The sequence below is a fragment of the Plecotus auritus genome (assembly GCF_963455305.1).
Source record: "Plecotus auritus genome assembly, chromosome: 9".
Classification (NCBI taxonomy): Eukaryota; Metazoa; Chordata; class Mammalia; order Chiroptera; family Vespertilionidae; genus Plecotus; species Plecotus auritus.
Genome location: NC_137783.1, coordinates 155728753 through 155743414, shown reverse-complemented (window position 1 = coordinate 155743414; position 14662 = coordinate 155728753). Strand labels below are relative to the sequence as shown.

Here is a 14662-nt window from a genome sequence, read left to right as displayed (position 1 = left end):
CTGATTCAGGGCGCTGCCCCTCTCCTGTGTCCCCCAGGGCCCCGGGGTTCCTCCCGCCAGGCCCGGGCTGGGGTCCCTGGCTGCCTAGCCCACCCCAAGCTGGGCGGTGGGGGGGTGCCGAGAAAGGCCCAGTGTGGGCAGCTTCTCATGCCCTCCCCGTCCCCTCTCGGCCCAGCCTCTTCCCTCCGAGGGGCCCCTCAGGAATAGCCCCAGAAGCGGGCTTCTCAGGCCGAGGGCTGGAGCAATTTCCCGAATGGCCCCATTCTGTTCCCCTAGAGCCCCGGGTCTGAGTGCTCGGGGCTGTGAGTGAAGGCTCAGCTCCCAGCCAGCTGGCCCCAGCCCCCCTGAAACCCCCCCCCCCCCGCCCCCGCCGCCGCCTTCTCTGTCCCGTCCTGAAGCAGCCGGGGCCGGGAGTCCACCCAGGGACCGGACCGGGACAGTGGGCTGCTGGAGGGGCTGGCCACCTGGGGGGACAGTACGGCCCGCCCAGGGCACCGGGGAGCGGGGAGAAAGCTCAGCGGGGCCGGTGCAGAGAGAACAGAGGAGGGGGACCCCGCGGCAACCATGGCCAAGGCGGTGGCCCCGTGCCCTGCCACGCCCCCTCCCCGCCCACCCACCCACACCGCACACACCACACACGCAAGGCTGGTTCAGGGGTTTATTGGGTCTTGGGGGGCGGGGAGCGGCCAGCTCAGGGGTGGCTGGGTGCGGGGCGGCGGCCTAGTTGCAGTAATTCTCCAGCTGGTAGAGCGAGCAGATGCTGGTACAGCACTGGTCCACGATGCCACGCTTCTGGGGGGGCCCCTCCAGGGCCAGGGCCTGCAGGCCGCCCGCGCCCATCTCCACCTCCCCCCCTGCCCAGGAGGAGAGACGGGGACCCGCCATCAGGGCAGCCCGGGGACCCCCACCCCGGCCCCGCCCCAGCAGCCCTGGGGAGAGCGGGCACCTGGGGAGAGGGGTGGTCCCTGCCTTTTGCCATCGGCCCCCAGGGCAGGGCCACGGGAGGGCCTGAACCGGGGCCTCCGGGGCCTGTCACGGGCCTGCCCCCCACGCCCAACCCCACACAGCCTGCCCCGCTCCCGGGCCCCCCAGGCATTCGGGCAGGAGAGGGGGGCACCCCCATTGCCAGGACCTGACCCCGAGATGACTCGGCCATGCAGCTGCCATCAGAGGCAGAGGGAGCAGGCGGGTGATGTCTGAGGGGGGATGGACGGCAGGGAGGGGACAGGCCCACCCTCAGGTGTCACCCACTCTCCACCCCTGAAGCCGACACTGGCCAGAGAGCTGGTCCCTTTAGGGTGTGACCGAGGGCACGTCCTTCCCTTTCTGACTCCCGCCGGCTTCCCGGGCCAGCTCGGAGCGGGGGATGGCGGGGGGTTGGGGTGAGCGGGTGGCAGGGCACGGGGTGACTCACCCTGCAGGTCGGGCAGCTCCCGGCGGTCCTTGGGTGTATAGAAGAAGCCCCGCTCCCCGCACACCAGGTACAGAGCCTCCACCAGGTGCGAGCCGCACAGGTGCTGGTTGACGAAGGCCTGGGTGGGGGTGGGCGCCCAGAGGGCCAGCAGGGCGAGCAGGGGCAGGAGGCGTGTCCACAGGGCCATGGCCGGGCGTCGAGGACTGGGGACGGGTGGGGTCGATGCCGGTGAGGGGCCCGTGCCCTGTGGGGACCCCCACCCAGTGCTCACCCTCCAGTGCTTTGAGGGACGAGCGCCCATCCCGGACGGCCCAGAACCCCGGGCCTGGCAGGCAGCCCCCTCCCCAGCAGCAGAGAGTCCCTGACCGACCTGCTGGCTGACGGCCTGTGGGTGCGGCGGGTCCGGAGGGCTGGGGGCTGCTGGGCCCGGCCGGCTTTATAGCCCCACCTGCCTGGCCGCTGGCACCCCAGGGGGTAGGCAGATGGCCCGGGGGCTGAGGCTGCACTTTCCGGACCATTTGCCCCGAGCGGCTGTGCTGGGTGTGCAGGAACCCGCCTTGGTCGTCAGCACCTCTGAGGCCGCGGGGTCATTAGCACCTTAACGAGGGGCCCGATGGCCTGCTGTCCCCACTCAGCCTCCCCGGGAGCCAGGCCATGTTTCCACATCAGTCCAGGGAGCTGGGGGGCCCGGGGGGCGGACGGGGGGTTCTTCCTGCCCAGCCCTGGGCCGCCCGCACCTCTGGTCTGCCCTCCAGGCCCTGGGTGGTCCGGCCGCAGGGCTGGGACGGTGAGGGACACCTCTGCTCCGTGCCCACCCTGACCCGCACAGCAGCTCCCCTGAGGCCCCCAGCGCCCAGGGTGCTGCGGGGAGGGCTGAACTGGGGACCAGCAGCTGCGACCCCTCAGGCTGGCCCCATCATTCAGCTTCATGGGGTGGGGGGGCAGCTCCCACCTGGGTTCCGGCCCCAGGACTCCATGGTGTGGCCCAGCCACGTCCCCTCTCGGCTCCCAGCCTCTTCCTGGAGCCCCTGCCCGTCCCCCCACACTGACCCCTTTTGGGCCTGGCCCACACCCCATCATCCCCTCCAAGGTCCCGCAGGCCGAGCTCCTGTGGTGCCCTAGCCCCCTGGCCCCACCCGCCACGTGCTGCCTCTAACCCTCTCTTGGCACCGGGGTCTTGGGGCCCTTCGGAGGGGAAGGAGGGGCCCCACCTTCCAGGACATCACCGTGCCCACGGCCCCTCCAGGGCCAGGGGAGACGGGGCCTCTGTGAATGGGCGTGCAGGGCAGAGGCTGGAAGGGGAGGGCCAGGTGGGGGGGCAGAGCCGGGGGATCAGTCAGGCCGGAGGGAGAGAGGCCGGTCACCAACCCTTCCCAGGAGTCCTGGGGCTCAGAGCTGTCAGAACGGCCCTGGCTGGGCCTCCGGGGCTGGAGTGAGGCAAGTGCAGGCTGGGCAGGCGGGGTGCTGGGCAGGTGGGGTGCTGAGCAGGCGGGGTGCTGGGCAGGCGGGGTGCTGGGCAGGGGGGGTGCTGGGAGGCGGGGTGCTGGGCAGGGGTGTGCTGGGAGGCGGGGTGCTGGGCAGGCGGGTGCTGGGAGGTGGGGTGCTGGGCAGGCGGGGTGCTGGGAGGTGGGGTGCTGGGAGGCGGGGTGCTGGGAGGTGGGGTGCTGGGAGGCGGGGTGCTGGGAGGTGGGGTGCTAGGCAGGTAGGGTGCTGGGAGGTGGGGTGCTGGGAGGCAGAGTGCTGGGAGGCGGGGTGCTGGGCAGGCGGGGTGCTGGGAGGTGGGGTGCTAGGCAGGTAGGGTGCTGGGAGGTGGGGTGCTGGGAGGCAGAGTGCTGGGAGGCGGGGTGCTGGGCAGGCGGGGTGCTGGGAGGTGGGGTGCTAGGCAGGTAGGGTGCTGGGAGGTGGGGTGCTGGGAGGCGGAGTGCTGAGAGGCAGGGTGCTGGGAGGCGGGGTGCTGGGAGGCGGGGTGCTGGGAGGCGGGGTGCTAGGCAGGCAGGGTGCTAGGCAGGTGGGGTGCTAGGCAGGCGGGGTGCTGGGCAGGGGGGGTGTTGGGCAGGTGGGGTGCTAGGCAGGCAGGGTGCTAGGCAGGTGGGGTGCTAGGCAGGCGGGGTGCTGGGCAGGGGGGGTGCTGGGCAGGTGGGGTGCTGGGCAGGCGGGGTGCTGGGGACACAGCTGATGGAAGGACAGGCTCCATGAGGGCCGGGAAGGAGGCTTTGCAGGAGGGGCTTGACGGACAAGGAGTTTGCCAGGACTGACAGCCTGAGTTTAGAGCCGCCCCTCGGGGTGTTGCCAGGGGTTGGGGGCGAGCGGCCTGGGGGGAAGTGGGCTGGGCCCGCCCTGCGCCCTGCCCGGCAGGAAGTCCCCTCAGGGCAGGGGGAGGAGCCGGGTTCTAGAGGGCGGGCCGTGCCCAGAACCCTCGGTGAGCATGGGGGCATCTGACAGAGCCCACAACCTGGCTCCCCACCCGCCTTGCTGGGGAGACCAAGGCCAGAGAGGCCACCTGGGAACCAGCTCAGATTTGGGGAGCATCCCGGGTCCTGCTCTGGGTGGGGTGGGTACAGGGGTCAGAGACAACCACGCCCACCTGCTCTCCCGGGCTGGCCCCCTGGAACCCCATCCTCCTCCATGTGGATCTTAGAGAGCACCCCCCCCCCACCCCCAGTCAGCACAGCTGTGATCCTCCAACCGCCAGCCCCAGGCGGGGCTCCCCTGGACAGGCAGCTCAACCAGGACCCCCTGGGTCCTCTGGAGCTGCTGTGGGCTCAGGCTGAGAGGGCCTGGGGGCACACAGACTCGGACACAGGCTGGCACAGGCTTCTTTCTTTTATTGAGGTTATGAATGGGCAACACACAGCGTGGGGGGCACACAGGGTGGGGGCACACAGGGTGGGGGCACACAGGGTGGGGGGCACACAGGGTGGGGGGCAGCCAGTCAGGACAAGGACATCACAGGCAGAGCTGGGAGGCACAGTGGGGCTGGCGAGGTGCCCTGGGGCAGGCAGGGTCTCTGGCGAGCTCACAGGGACAGGGGCAGGGGCAAGGGCAGGGGCCAGGGAGGCCGGAAGGGTCAGGAGACCCCAAGACCAGCCCGCCAGGGCGCACAGCGTGGCGCCTGCTGCACTTAGCTGATGGCACTGAGCGCGTGGGCGAGGGCATGCATCTCGTCCTGGATGCCCTCCAGGGAGCGGCGGATGGCCTGCGGACTGTCCAGCACGTCGATGGCCTGCGTGTACGGGTCAAACTTCACGGAGAAGGGACGCTGGATGCGGGAGGCATAGCTCCTGGGGATGGGCCGGCGTGCACCCTCAGTCTCCCGATGGGGACTCAGGGCCTCGGGGGGGGGGGATAAGGAGGAGCTGGGGCAGCGTGGGCCGGGTCTAGGGCCTCCAGGACACCCCGTCCCTCCCTGCTGCCCCTCCAGGCCCAGCTCAGCCAGGCCTCCTCCTCCAGAGAGCCTTCCCGGACTACGCCCTGGAGCGTCCCAGTGAAGCCTCTGTCCTTAAGCTTGTGTGTGGGATCCAGCCCTCCCTTCTCCCCACTCCGGGCACACAGCTCCCGGGCCTCAGTTTCCCCCGAGACAGCAGGACCCCGGCCCGTTCCCAGGATAAAAAAAAAGAGGGTGCGTCATACTCTGCCCAACTCCCACGGCACCCCCAGCCCCAGGCCACGGGGCTCCTTGCTCCCTCCAGGCCCCCCAAACCCTCCAGCCCCGGTGTGCACCCTCCCCATGGCCCCAGCGGCTCAGAGGGCGGAGCTGGGGGGCACCCGCACCTCCTCCTTATAAAATCAGACTCCGCCTCCCGGAGCCTGGCCCTGACCCGGCCTTGATGGGGGCCCCCAGCCTCAGGCCTCCCACTCCCCAGACTTTGCTGTGGGAGGGGTGCTGTCACAGAGGCGGGCACAGTTTTCTCCTCGGTGAAATGGGTTCGCAGGCCGAGCCTGCCACTGGCTCACCCGTCTGGGGGCTCCGGGACCCGGCCCACCTGAGCTTGTCCTTGGCGTCGCTGAAACTCTCGGACACGAAGTAGACCGACTGGTAGGTCTGGTCCTGGTAGGGCTGCAGGGCGGCCGCGTCGGGGTCGAAGGCCCGGATCTCCGGCTCCTCGGAGAGGGCGTGCTGAGGGGAGGCCACAGTCACAGGACCCGGTACCGCGCCCCCGGGAACTGACTCCGGGGTGGCCGCCTTCCGCCCCGGGGGTCCTCCCGAGGCCTGGGCACCCGTGGGTAGGACAGGCAGGGACACACGTTCTCGGCGTTCCTGGGAGGCCTCCATCTGGGACCCTCCCGCTGGGCCCCCACCCTGCGCCTGCCCCAGGGGAGGTCTCACCAGGAGCTCCCCGTAGGAGGACAGCAGCCCAGCGCCGTACGCCTTCACCTCCCCGTTCTGCTTGCACAGCCCGAACTCCACAGTGAACCAGTACAGCTGTGAGGACCAGTGGTCAGCGAGACGGCCCCCCACGGCCCGCCCTGGACACCCCACCCACCAGGCAGGCCCCCCACGGCCCGCCCTGGACACCCCACCCACCCAGGCAGGTCAGGGCGGCCCCCCACGGCCCACCCTGGACACCCCACCCACCAGGCAGGTCAGCGAGACAGCCCCACGGCCCACCCTGGACACCCCACCCACCAGGCAGGTCAGGGCGGCCCCCCACTGCCCGCCCTGAGCACCCCACCCACCAGGCAGGCCCCCCACGGCCCGCCCTGGACACCCCACCCACCAGGCAGGTCAGGGAGACAGCCCCCCACAGCCCGCCCTGGACACCCCACCCACCAGGCAACGTCAGCGAGACAGCCCCACGGCCCACCCTGGACACCCCACCCACCAGGCAGGCCCCCCACTGCCCGCCCTGGACACCCCACCCACCAGACAGGTCAGGGCGGCCCCCCACTGCCCACCCTGGACACCCCACCCACCCGGCAGGTCAGGGCGGCCCCTGTGTGAGGGTGATGCTCCTGGGGCAGAAACAGAGACCTCAGTCCAGACGGAGGGCCTGCCTGCACCCAGGGGTCCTGAGCCCACGCCCTGGCCCAGCAGGGGAAGGGACCCACCGTGGACAGCTTCTCGATCTCCTCGTCCGAAGCCCCCAAGGATGCCAAGCCGATGTCCTGTGGAGGGGGCAGGAGGCTGACCGGGGCCCTGGGGGGCTCGGTGCCATGACCTGGGCGCCCCCAGGAGGTGAGGGCCCTGGTGGGGAGGGGTGGCAGCCCCACAGGGGGCCCTGGACTCGAAAAATCAAGGTCCCAGGACGGCTGCCTGCTGTTCCGCGGAGAGCCAGCAGGTGGCAGCACAGGCCATGGGAAATGCCCCAGCTGGTCCCCGCTCCCTGACCCAGGCGGCCTCTTGGCAAAGGGAATTTCACCGTTTGTATCAGGTGGTCTTCGGGGATGGGTCAGAGCCCACCCGCCCCTCTGTGTCAGGATGACCCGTCTCCCTGACGGCTCTTGAGCCCAAGCGGCCCCCCAGCCCTAGCCTGCCCCTCCGCTGAGCCCTGCTTCTGGCCGAGGCCTGCGGACACACCTGGGAGAACTGGGCAAAGGTCCGGTCGGCCAGCATGGGCACGTGACCCAGCAGCTCGTGGCAGCAGTCCCTGTGGGCAGGGAGAGAGGGCAGTGGGACGGGGCCTGGGGTCTGCCTCCCCTGCTGGAGGCGGGCTCCCCCCCCCCCCCCCCCGGCCCCTCCGGGTGGGACACTCACGGCTCAGGCGAGTGCATGGGCGAGGACGCGTGCCGGATGTACTGGGTGCACTGGAACACGCGGAAGGCCAGGCTGGCCAGGAAGTCCCGGGCGGACAGCAGGCCGGCCACGGGGCGCAGCTGGAAGCCGGTCCGCTCTGCAAGGCCGCGCGGGCGGTCAGGGCCCAGGAGAGCGGGGGCCGAGGGCTTGGTGGTTCTAGGCCAGCCGTGGGCAAACTACGGCCCGCGGGCCGGATCCGGCTGTTCTATCCGGTTCTCTTGCTCTCCCCTCCGCTCCTTTACTTTGAATGTATATTAGTTCACACACACACTCCATCCATGCTTTTGTTCCGGCCCTCCGGTCCAGTGTAAGAACCCATGGTGGCCCTCGAGTCAAAAAGTTTGCCCACCCCTGTTCTAGGCCCTCCCGCTGCACCCCCAGGCCCTCCCACTGAGCCCCCAGGCCCTCCCGCTGCACCCCCAGGCCCTCCCACTGAGCCCCCAGGCCCTCCCGCTGCACCCCCAGGCCCTCCCCACAGCCCCCCGGGCCATCCCGCTGCACCCCAGGCCCTCCCGCTGCACCCCAGGCCCTCCCGCTGCACCCCCAGGCCCTCCCCGCAGCCCTCCGGGCCATCCCGCTGCACCCCCAGGCCCTCCCACTGAGCCCCCCAGGCCCTCCTGCTGCACCCCAGGCCCTCCAGCAGCACCCCAGGCCCTCCCACTGAGCCCCCAGGCCCTCCCGCTGCACCCCCAGGCCCTCCCACTGAGCCCCCCAGGCCCTCCCACTGAGCCCCCCAGGCCCTCCCACTGAGCCCCCAGGCCCTCCCACTGAGCCCCCCAGGCCCTCCCGCTGCACCCCAGGCCCTCCAGCAGCACCCCAGGCCCTCTCCACTGAACCCCCTGGCCCTCCCCTGGCCCTCCCTCCCTCCCTCCCCCCCACCCTTCCCCCCGTCCTCCCCCTGGAGCCCCCCCACCCCGACCCGTCAGCGCACCCTTCAGGAAGCGGGAGACTGCCTCCAGCTGCGGGATGCTGTCCTCCTGGTACCCACAGAAGCGCTCCAGCAGCTCGAAGGCCTCCAGGTGCTCCCGGCAGGCGTGGGTGGCGTACAGGCCCTTGAGGGTGGTGTACACCGCCTTCCTGCAGGCGGGCATCGGCGGGCAGTCAATGGGCGGGCGGGTGGGCGGGGACTCAGGCCTGGCCCAGCGCCCCTTGTCCCTAAGCTGAGCAGCCCCCCTGGCCTCTCCTCGCTCCTTGGGGAGCCTTCACCCCTGGTTTGGGAGGCTCCATGGGAGGGAGTGGGCAGCCCGCAGCTCCCCTCAGGCCGCCTCCCCCTTTAGGCCGCCATGGGGGCCTCGCAGCCTCCCACTGGCCTGGTCTGCCCTGCTGGAGGCCACTGCCCTTGGACCCGGGACTCGGGGGCATCCCCAGCTCCTGCCCCTGCCCCTCCCTGGCTCCTGCCCCTGCCCCTCCCTGGCTCCTGCCCCTGCCCCTCCCTGGCTCCTGCCCCTGCCCAGCCCTGAAAGGGGTCTCACCAGGTGGCAATCTCCTCGGCCGTGTACTCCACATGGGGAATAGGGTCGCCGCTGTGAAGGGGTTGGCAGTCCGTCAGGGACCCTCGTGGACAGGGGAGGGGGACGGGAGGGGCTGGGGCTGATGCCTGGCCGGCTCTGTGGCCTCTGCTCTGTGCCTCAGTGGGCTCGGCTGTGACTTGGGGCAGTGGGGGAGGTGGTGGTGAACAAGATGCCCCTCCCCCCGGCCTCAGCAGGTCTAGGGTGAGCTGTGGGGTGGGATGGCCCTGTGGGGGGGATGGGCCTGTGGGTGGGATGGGGCCTGTGGGTGGGATGGGGCCTGTGGGGGGGATGGCCCTATGGGTGGGATGGGCCCTGTGGGTGGGATGGGGCCTGTGGGTGGGATGGGCCCTGTGGGGGGGATGGGGCCTGTGGGTGGGATGGCCCTGTGGGTGGGATGGGGCCTGTGGGTGGGATGGCCCTGTGGGTGGGATGGCCCTGTGGGTGGGATGGCTCTGTGGGTGGGATGGCCCTGTGGGTGGGATGGGGCCTGTGGGTGGGATGGGGCCTGTGGGGGGGATGGCCCTATGGGTGGGATGGCCCTGTGGGGGGGATGGCTCTGTGGGTGGGATGGCCCTGTGGGGGGGATGGGCCTGTGGGTGGGATGGGGCCTGTGGGTGGGATGGGGCCTGTGGGGGGGATGGGGCCTGTGGGTGGGATGGGGCCTGTGGGGGGGATGGCCCTATGGGTGGGATGGGCCCTGTGGGTGGGATGGGGCCTGTGGGGGGGATGGCCCTGTGGGTGGGATGGGCCCTGTGGGTGGGATGGGCCCTGTGGGTGGGATGGGGCCTGTGGGTGGGATGGGGCCTGTGGGGGGGATGGCTCTGTGGGTGGGATGGCCCTGTGGGTGGGATGGCCCTGTGGGTGGGATGGGGCCTGTGGGGGGGATGGCTCTGTGGGTGGGATGGCCCTGTGGGTGGGATGGGCCTGTGGGTGGGATGGGGCCTGTGGGGGGGATGGCTCTGTGGGTGGGATGGGCCTGTGGGTGGGATGGCCCTGTGGGTGGGATGGGGCCTGTGGGTGGGATGGCTCTGTGGGTGGGATGGCCCTGTGGGTGGGATGGGGCCTGTGGGTGGGATGGGGCCTGTGGGGGGGATGGCTCTGTGGGGGGGATGGGCCCTGTGGGTGGGATGGGGCCTGTGGGTGGGATGGGCCCTGTGGGGGGGATGGCTCTGTGGGTGGGATGGCCCTGTGGGTGGGATGGCCCTGTGGGTGGGATGGGGCCTGTGGGTGGGATGGGCCTGTGGGTGGGATGGGCCCCTGTGGGTGGGATGGCCCTGTGGGTGGGATGGGGCCTGTGGGTGGGATGGGCCCCTGTGGGTGGGATGGCTCTGTGGGGGGGATGGGGCCTGTGGGTGGGATGGCCCTGTGGGTGGGATGGCCCTGTGGGTGGGATGGGGCCTGTGGGTGGGATGGGCCTGTGGGTGGGATGGGCCCCTGTGGGTGGGATGGCCCTGTGGGTGGGATGGGGCCTGTGGGTGGGATGGGCCCCTGTGGGTGGGATGGCTCTGTGGGGGGGATGGGGCCTGTGGGGGGGATGGGGCCTGTGGGGGGGATGGCCCTGTGGGTGGGATGGCCCTGTGGGTGGGATGGGGCCTGTGGGGGGGATGGCCCTATGGGTGGGATGGGGCCTGTGGGTGGGATGGCCCTGTGGGTGGGATGGCCCTATGGGTGGGATGGGCCCTGTGGGTGGGATGGGGCCTGTGGGGGGGATGGCCCTATGGGTGGGATGGCCCTGTGGGTGGGATGGGCCCTGTGGGTGGGATGGGGCCTGTGGGGGGGATGGCCCTATGGGTGGGATGGCCCTGTGGGTGGGATGGCCCTGTGGGTGGGATGGGCCCTGTGGGTGGGATCAGGCCTGTGGGTGGGATGGCCCTGTGGGTGGGATTGGGGGGGCGGGGGGGGCAGGGGGGCGGGCGGCGTCTCACTGGCGGTACTGGAAGGCTATGTCGGCGATCAGCCTCCTGCGCTGGCGGTACTCCTGGTCCGAGAAGCCCTGGCGGCAGAGGGGCCCCTCAGGAAGCGCCCGGCCCTGCCCACGCCCAGGGGGTCCCCGGGGGCCACACCTGCTCGGAGCCAGACACCCTCCAGGGTCAGCCCGGGGTCCCGCCCACCACCCCAGTGCAGGCCCACCCCACCCACGGGCCTGGAGGCACCCGCTCACCGGATGGTCCAGGTCCAGGTCAGGGTCGAACTTGGTGACCAGGTGGTGGCACTTGTCCAGCTCAGACACTTTCCTCGGGAACCACAGGACTTCACAGCGAGGGGCGGACAGACGGACGGGCGGGCGGAAGGAGGGGCCGTGAGCCTTGGGCCGTGGGGGAGCGTGGCCCTTCCCGGACAGCCAGGGGTGGGGGGTGGGGCTGGGACTGTGACGCGGCTGGGGAACAGGGGGCCAGAGCAGGCAGGGAGCGAGTCCCCCGGCCGCACCCCCTCGTCACGTCAGGGTTCGCCTTCGGGAGCCCTGCACGTCCGTGTTCCGGGTCACGGCTTGCTCTCGGGGCAGAGGAGCCGGCCTCACCTCTGCCCTCCCCGGGGCCGCGCACATCCTCCGCCACCCGGCGCACGGAGCTGAGCAGGTGGGGCAGGTCTGCGCTGGGCACCTCGCAGCGCACGAAGTACTCCAGGGGGGGGGCGCCCCCCCGCGGCCTCTGGGCTGGCCGCGTCTCCAGGTGCAGGATTTGGGCTTCGAAGGTCTGAGGAGCCGAAGCCGGGGAGCGGGAGGGAGAGATGGAGCGAGAGCTGAGGGGGCGAGGGAGGAAGGCCTGGGGTCCATTCGCCCTGCCCGGACCGCGGACCCTTGCCCAGCCCGGGGCAGGGGCCTGTGGCGGGAAACGGGGGGCGTTTCCACGTTTGTCCAACGGCAGCTGTCGCCACGGTCCCCTCACCCCGCTTTCGGGGTGCCCCCGCTGTGTTCCCTGGCTCAACTGGACTGCCAGCCCACGCAAGGTGTTTGGACGCCCCTAGTACCACACCCATCCCCTGGGGAGGCAGGAGGGCGTGACGGCCCCGTTTCGCAGCGGCCGTAACTAAGGTCCCGTCGATTGGGGTTCACCTGCCCTGGAGCCCACGGCCATGCTGCAGCCGCAGCCGCTGCCAGAAGGTCCCGCCTCCCCGATGGCTAAGTGACACTCAGCCCCCAGCTGGCAGGAGGGTCTGTCACCGCCAGCTCCTGTTGCCCGGCAACCAGGGTGCTGGGTCTCCAGGGCCCTCGGGCCACACAGCCATCTCGGGAGCCGGACGGCGGTCTGGCTGTAATGTCATTTGGGCGTCTGTGCCGGGGGCCAGTCTCCTGCCCACCCGGCCTGGTGTGGCCAGAGCAGCGGACGCAGCCAGCTGCCTCATCAGCCCTCGGGGGCAGGCGGGGGGGGGACCCTGACCCCTGACTGCTGCTGGGAGCCACGGCCACGCGTCCACACGTGCAGGGCGGCGGGGGGGGGCAGGGTTGGGGGCGGCCGGGCTGGGTGGCCCCTGGGAGTTCCCTAGAACCTGAGGTGTGATGGGGGCTGTGGGGTCCCCCAAAGCTCCTGGTGCCCTCTCCCCTTCGTGGCTCACACCGGCCCCCAGGTGCCCCGTGGCCCCCGGCCGCCCTCACCTCGAAGGTCTTCAGGGCACGGGAGAGGGGGGCGGTCTTGGCCCCCCGCAGGGTGAAGAGCAGGTTGAGCAGTGCCTTCCCGTCTCTCTCCACGCACGCGCCGGCCCCCAGCGGCTCCGCGGGCTCCGAGGCGGCCGCGGCCTCCGCCTTCTCCCGCTCCTTGCGTGCGTCCTCGATGAGGCTCTGCCGCCGCCCGATGAAGCGCGGGGACTGCGGGACAGGGCAGGCCAGCTGCGCGGTGAGCGCCTGCTGTGTGCTCCAGGGGGACCCCCCTGCCCGGCAGGACCTCAGCCCGTCCCCTGACGTGGGGGGGGGGGGGGGGGCGGTCACCCACGGCGCCGAGATGCCGCGTCGCCTGTCCCCAGGCCCGGCCCTAACTGGATTAGGTGGCAGGAAGGAGCGACTCAGGCCCTTCAGCTGCTGCCCTCGGCCCCCAGATGGACGGTGGCCAGAGCCCGGGGCAGGGAGGGGCAGCGAGCCGGGCGTCTGCCGGGCGGGGAGCGGCCCCCTCCCCTCCACGCGCCCCCCCAGCCTCTCCTATGAGTGACCTTTGCTCCTGGTCCCTCCCAGCCCTTCTGCAGCACAGGGACACCTGGCCACACGTCCCCTCCATCCGGACACAGGTGCCCCTGTCCACAGCCCGTCCCCGAGACGGTCAGCCTGTCTGATGCCCCCCCAGAGCTCCAGGCCTGCACGGAGGAGGAGCTGCATGGTGGGGGGGGGGTCACCCCCTGGAGCTGAACTTCCAAGTAGGTGCTGGTGCCCTCGGATCTGGAACAGGGGGGAGGGGCAGGGGATCCCCTGTCTGGGTCCCCGCATGACCTCAGGATGTGGACAGAGCCAGGGCCCCGGCCTCCACGGGGGCCTCTCCCCCCGACCCCCGAGAAGGGGCCGACACGTTAAATCTCTGGGATGCAAACCACGGTGTCCCTCAAGGTCTAAAACCAAACCCATTTTAAACGTCGGGGCTGGTCATTCCGGGGTGTCCCTGAGGACGAACTGCAGACCCCGCTTCCGGGCCGACAAGCCCCTCCTCCCCCGTCTCACAGAGGGGCCAGCCGAGGGGTCTGCCCAGCACGAACTCCCTTGAACTCAGGGCTCCCAAGTGGCGATGGTTTGGGGACGGTGGCCCCCGGCTGCTGGGCGGGCGATGATGGTGGGATTTGCCCCAGAATCCAGACCACCTTGTGGCTCAGACGGCTGCCATCCCCAGGGACTGCCCCCCCCCCCGACTGTGTGCCCAGCACCCCCGCCGTGAGCTGTGCGGGGCCTGGGACACCCTCACACACATGCTGACCCACCCACCCAGACTCACACACTCAGGCACGGGTCGCCCTGCCAGCCCGAGGCCGGGACAGCACGCCAAGCCTGGGTCTGAGCCCGGGGACACCCAGGGTTCTGGCCCGTTTCGCCAGTGGGCACCAGCCGGCCCCCTTACCATGATGGCCTCGGCCTGCTTGGCGTCCAGCTCGGAGACGGCCCTGCGGAAGCCCTTGGCCTGGGGCGCGGCGGCGCTGGGGGTGGGCATGGCACCGCGAGGATCGGGGCTCTCTCCACAACCCTCGGCCAGGCCAGGCGGCCTCTTATAGGCTGAGCTGACGTCAGAGTCCCCCCGGGTCCCCCACCTCCCACCTCCCTCACATCCCTCTCCCGCCTGCTGCCGCCTGAGGGAGGCGGGAGAAAGGGCTCTGTCCCATTAAATCTAATTGCCTCCACTGTCACCCACCCCGCAGGGCGGCCTAGCGGCTCTGAATCATCCCCGCTCCCGCGGGCGCTCCGTGGGGCTGGGGACCGCCGAGTCCCCTCTGCCCCGCCAGGTGGGGTGACTGAGGGGGATCAGGGAGGCACCCACTGGGGCTCGCTGCCCGGACACCACGCGGAGACCCACCTTGGGGGTCAGAGGAGAGCCTGTCTTTCTAGATGATTCTTCCCTTCACCAGCTCCCCACAGGGCCCCGCAGTGCGTCGCCCCTGGGTGCCTGCAGCAGGGAGGGTGTGGACGGTGAACTCGGGGACCCGCCGACCAGCCGCTCCCCCCCAGAGGGGGTGGTCCTGGTGTGCGGCCACTGGAGGTGGGCCTCTGTGTTGGCAGTCCAGGGGGACAAGTGGGCCCTACCCCCACACCCGCCGGGTCCACCCCGGCTGGTCACCTTGTTGCCTCTGCCCACCTCCCCGGCACCTCCCAAACCTCAGGCCGCCCACTCTCCATCGCAGCCCCTCTCCTCCCGGGCCTGCCCTGAGGTGCTGTGCGCACAGCGTCTCCATCTCCACAGCCCTCGGTGGCTCCCCATCCCGGGCCCTCCTCCATCCCAGGCGCCTCGGGAAGCAGCTGTGCTCAGCCGGTGCAAAGGGGAGCACCTCCCACACCTGCCCCTGCTGAGCCCCTTCACCTGGCGCCCACGTCCTCCTCCG

General features: G+C 71.2%; 2 protein-coding genes across 3 annotated transcripts; both read right to left on the bottom strand.

Moving 5' to 3' along the window:
• Window positions 1-720: 720 nt before the first annotated feature.
• INS (insulin) lies at window positions 721-1601 on the bottom strand (the record flags this gene model as incomplete). Its single annotated transcript, XM_080642024.1, has 2 exons — window positions 721-854; window positions 1415-1601. 2 exons carry the CDS (start codon window positions 1599-1601, stop codon window positions 721-723), a joined length of 321 nt encoding a protein of 106 aa, XP_080498150.1.
• A 2616-nt stretch (window positions 1602-4217) lies between these two features.
• Window positions 4218-13803, bottom strand: TH (tyrosine hydroxylase). 2 transcript variants are annotated; one of them, XM_080640873.1, is made up of 13 exons: window positions 13690-13803; window positions 12252-12461; window positions 11178-11352; window positions 10821-10909; window positions 10585-10652; window positions 8621-8671; window positions 8080-8225; window positions 7110-7245; window positions 6933-7002; window positions 6464-6520; window positions 5742-5837; window positions 5398-5531; window positions 4218-4695 (listed from the first exon to the last, which is right to left on the bottom strand). In XM_080640873.1, the coding sequence occupies exons 1-13, from the start codon at window positions 13777-13779 to the stop codon at window positions 4536-4538; spliced, it is 1482 nt and encodes a 493-aa protein (XP_080496999.1). In that variant the 5' UTR covers window positions 13780-13803; the 3' UTR covers window positions 4218-4535. The 2 variants fall into 2 exon arrangements, with proteins under 2 accessions (XP_080496999.1, XP_080496998.1); XM_080640872.1 differs by having other exon boundaries at window positions 4227-4637; window positions 13690-13802.
• Between the last annotated feature and the right edge of the window lie 859 nt (window positions 13804-14662).